At 39.9% G+C, this 3,995-nt stretch overlaps 1 protein-coding gene across 2 annotated transcripts; it reads right to left on the reverse strand.

Moving 5' to 3' along the window:
• LOC121809375 (transmembrane 9 superfamily member 12-like) lies at window positions 1–3,568 on the reverse strand. 2 transcript variants are annotated; one of them, XM_042209957.1, is made up of 2 exons: window positions 3,346–3,568; window positions 1–2,373 (listed from the first exon to the last, which is right to left on the reverse strand). In XM_042209957.1, exon 2 carries the CDS (start codon window positions 2,314–2,316, stop codon window positions 316–318), a length of 2,001 nt encoding a protein of 666 aa, XP_042065891.1. In that variant the 5' UTR covers window positions 2,317–2,373; window positions 3,346–3,568; the 3' UTR covers window positions 1–315. The 2 variants fall into 2 exon arrangements, with proteins under 2 accessions (XP_042065891.1, XP_042065892.1); XM_042209958.1 differs by having other exon boundaries at window positions 3,323–3,568.
• Between the last annotated feature and the right edge of the window lie 427 nt (window positions 3,569–3,995).

The raw sequence follows: 3,995 nt of genomic DNA on the forward strand, positions 1-3,995 counted from the left end.
TTATTCAGACCAAAACAATCACAATCTCTTTATCAGCATATATAGGTACAGTTCAATAGCAAGAATTCATCACAATTCTTTTCTACTTCATGCATTACAAAAAGAAACCGAGGCTATGACGCAAAGATTATAATGAAATGAGGGGAATGTGGCAGAAATGACAATTTGGCTCTCTCTACAGTAACATACTATAATCAAGCTACAGAATTTATAATGTCTTGCTGAAAAACCTCAGAATGCACTTCGATGCCCTGCTGAAACATTTTCTGTGCCCGCAAAGGTGGTCTGGTCTCTCAATATATTCCATGCTATTCCTCAATCAATCTTCACTGACGAGAAGAGGTAATGAACAAAGTAGAACGACGTAAGGAAACCAATGGTGCCCGTTGAGAGCATGATCGCGACTGCCATTATCAGTGAGTACCCGAGATAAAGTGTAGCCGATACTGGTCCACTCAGGCTTTGGAGGTCAAAGACAAGATAATTGATGGAGTACAAGAACACATAGAGCGCAACCGATCCAGAGGCATAGAACGCTTTCCACCACCACATCCAATCCTCAACACAGAGATGCATGTAAGTCAGGACAACAGATACTTCTGCACACACTATCACCAGCAAAAAGAGTACGACGAGCAAGAAGCCAAAGACATAGTAGAACCTCCCAAGCCAGATGCTAGAAAGGATGAAGAAAAGCTCAATGAAGAGAGTTCCAAAGGGAAGAGTTCCAGCACCAAGAACGAGGAGCCATGAGGGGTATGTGCGTGCAGGAATCTCTCTGGGGATCTGGTTAGTGCGCACAGGGTACTTAATAGGTTCAGCTCGTGTGCCTAAGTGTCCGCCCAAGAGAGTGAGGGGCACTGAGATGCAGAACCAGAGTGCCAAGAGTATAAAGTACAAGGAAAGTGGAATAGCCCCAGTGCTCCTACTTCCCCAAAGGATGAAATTCAAGAAAGTCAAAATAACAAAAACGATTCCAGGGAAGAAACAAGCTATCGACCAAGAAACTGATCTCCACCCTGTAGATGTACCTTTAATAGTTGTCCACATTCTCACACCAACATACCCAGCAGCAATTCCAAGGAAAAGATAAAGCAATATCATGCCAGTCAACAGCATGCCTCGAGAAGCTGGTGACATGAAACCAAGAGCAGCAAAAACAATAGTGACAACCGCCATCCCAGTAATCTGAACCCCATCTCCAACCATCACACAGAGTAACTTTGAATGAGAAGGCTCTCTGAAAACATCACCAACAACAAGCTTCCACCCAGAAAGTTCCTCATTCATCTGGGCCTGAGCCTCTTTGTCCAGTTCTTCATACCTTGTTAGGTCCCTTCTCACTGTTCTCAAAAATATGACAAAAACAATGCCTGCCAAGAAGAAAATTACCATGAGTGAGTTTAGAATTGAGAACCAGTGCACACGGGCACCTTCCATCTTCAGGTAGGCGTCCCACCGAGATGGCCATCTGATATCGCTCTTTACAAACTCCACGTCATATGTAAAGGACACCCTCTCATGTTCCCTTATAATCTGAGAGTTACCAATCTCCTGTGGACAGCTGACCGATGCAACAGTATCATAAATGTGTAGCTTAGTCATCTTCTCAGGGTCGTATTTCACACTACAAGGGACAACCTCAAAACCAACAATCTCAAAACCTGAAGCCTTCTTTTTGTCAGCTTCTGAAATGACACCCATACCTTCTTCACCTGTGCCAATTATCTCCACACCAGCTCCTTCATACTCATGAATATATACCTTAAACTTGAGATGGTTAATGATGTAATCATCATTACTGTTCTGAGGAGTATACCCAACTGGGTAACCCGTCCACTGAATTTTAACCCCATTTTGGTTAGTAAACCTCATAGCGGGTAAGTTATCAAGTATCATGTTCACTTGATACAGATCCCGAGTTCTTTGCTTTAAAAGCTTTACATCATTTTCACTCAATTCTGGAGTGGTGCACAGGTAGAGAGACTCATTGACATTCATCCGAAATCGATACGGAGAGTTGTCAATCTGATCTCCCATTAGCAGCTCGCCAAGATTCTCAGCGCTTTTTTTAATTCCTCCTTGAGGTTTGCAATAAGGCAGACTGTAGTAACTGAAGGGAAGCTCAGTTTCAATGGAGGTCAGAGAATTCACTTTGGCAAAGATTTCCTCTCCTGGTGAATATGTATGCATATAGCTTCCCGGAAGATAGAAACCATTGCAGGCTTGAAATATTACAATCAAGTATGTCAAAAAAGTGCATGATTGCTTTCTTGAAATTGAAGGGAGCGCCATTGCTCTAGAGAAGAAAAGCATAGAATATTTCCCAAACCAGCCTTTTAAAATCTAAATTGAGGACATAAAAAATCAAAGCTGCAAAAAGAAGATTCACCCATTAGTATTCTTGATTTAAGTTCAACACTACAAGTCTCATAATTTAACTAAGTATGGAGCTTTTCAGGACACAATACAGGTTTAGAACCAGACTTTAACCAGAAACTTAAGCATGTGTATCCCACCTCTTGAATCAAGGTTCAGAACAAAAATATTAAAGCCTGTAATTCCTAAAAGTACTTGTAATTATAGTGAGTATTTTTTGGTTGAGATGCATTTAATTCATTAATTGTTCATCCAGCACAAGCTAAACTGCTCAATGGGAAAGAAAAAAATAACCTACATTGTGTCCTGTTTCAAGGTAGACTACTAGATATGCCATATTCTCTTGAAGTCATTTTCTCTTGGAGTATACAATATTTGCAAAAAAATGGACTTCTGTATCTAGAAGCTAAATACACCACAAACCAATTAGGTAAACCTTCTAATCCATACAAACCACTAGAGCAAAAAGTAATAATAACTGGTGACACTATGTTAATCAAAGGGAAAAAGTAATAAATCAGTGATGTACTTTAACGTTGCTTCAAAAAATTTATTTGTCCTTTCAGCTTAGAAATGCATTAAGAAAACAATTCACATGTAATAGCAAAATTGTATCCAGAACTGAATTTGATTCTACCATCCCTGCGTCATCATCCTCTCAAACTAATAAGAATCTTAGATCGCCAATCTAATTGGTTCAACAGACACACAAGTGACAATCTTCAGGAACCAGATTAACCAAATCCAAAATTATGAACCATATTAGATCGATTCCAAAACCAGCTCCAATCATAGCAGCACGTACATAACTCAATTAACCACAGAAAATGACAATAATAACAAACTCGAAAAAGGAAAAGAACAAAAAAACTAAGTTGGATTGCTCAAATGAGTAAATTCCAAATCCGGATATGCGAATGCGCGGGAGCAAGTATAGACATACGATGTGTGCGGGGGTGAACGTACCGATTATGGATCTGAATCCGGATGGGAGGAAATTAGGGTTTAGAGCAAGGTTATGGCGAAATTGAGAATTTTATCGTGGGGTGGGATTGTGTGAAATACAGCAATGCTGTATCGCGTGATTGGGTTTGAAGGAATATATTTAGATCTGACAATCTCTCTATTATTCGGAAACTTTAGCCTGATAGGTGCAACTATAGTTCTATTGTTTCCGCAATTTCAATCTTTTTTAGGAATAATGATCTAAAATCGTGAGCTTTTTGATGAATTTTGGTACTCCAATTTTTTTACTAAGTTCGAAATTGTTCTCTTGCTCCTTCACATTTGTCTAAAAAGAGGTTTTGGACTTAGTACATTAAGGGTGTGATTGGTAGCTCTTTAAAGCCCACAAAAACACGTAAAAGCCCATAAAATGGGTCATTCTCTCATCTTCTCCACTGTTTGGTAGAGGCCGGTTTTCTCAGAGGACCCGGCATAAATTCCCCGGATCTCTCGTAAATTCACAATAGAAACGGCGATTGTTGCATTTCACTATCGGAGAAAAGTTGTGGTATAATTTTTTCTCCGATTCTCCGACTTCCTGATTTGGAGCTTTATGCCCAAATTGCTGATACGGTCTTAGCTCGAGATCTCCCGATTTTGACCGATATCTC

Source organism: Salvia splendens, chromosome 6 (assembly GCF_004379255.2).
Source record: "Salvia splendens isolate huo1 chromosome 6, SspV2, whole genome shotgun sequence".
Lineage (NCBI taxonomy): Eukaryota > Viridiplantae > Streptophyta > Magnoliopsida > Lamiales > Lamiaceae > Salvia > Salvia splendens.

Bases quoted from the DNA above. Each gene is read 5' to 3' on its own strand.
- LOC121809375 (XM_042209957.1), bottom strand. From the start codon at position 2,316: ATGCTTTTCTTCTCTAGAGCAATGGCGCTCCCTTCAATTTCAAGAAAG.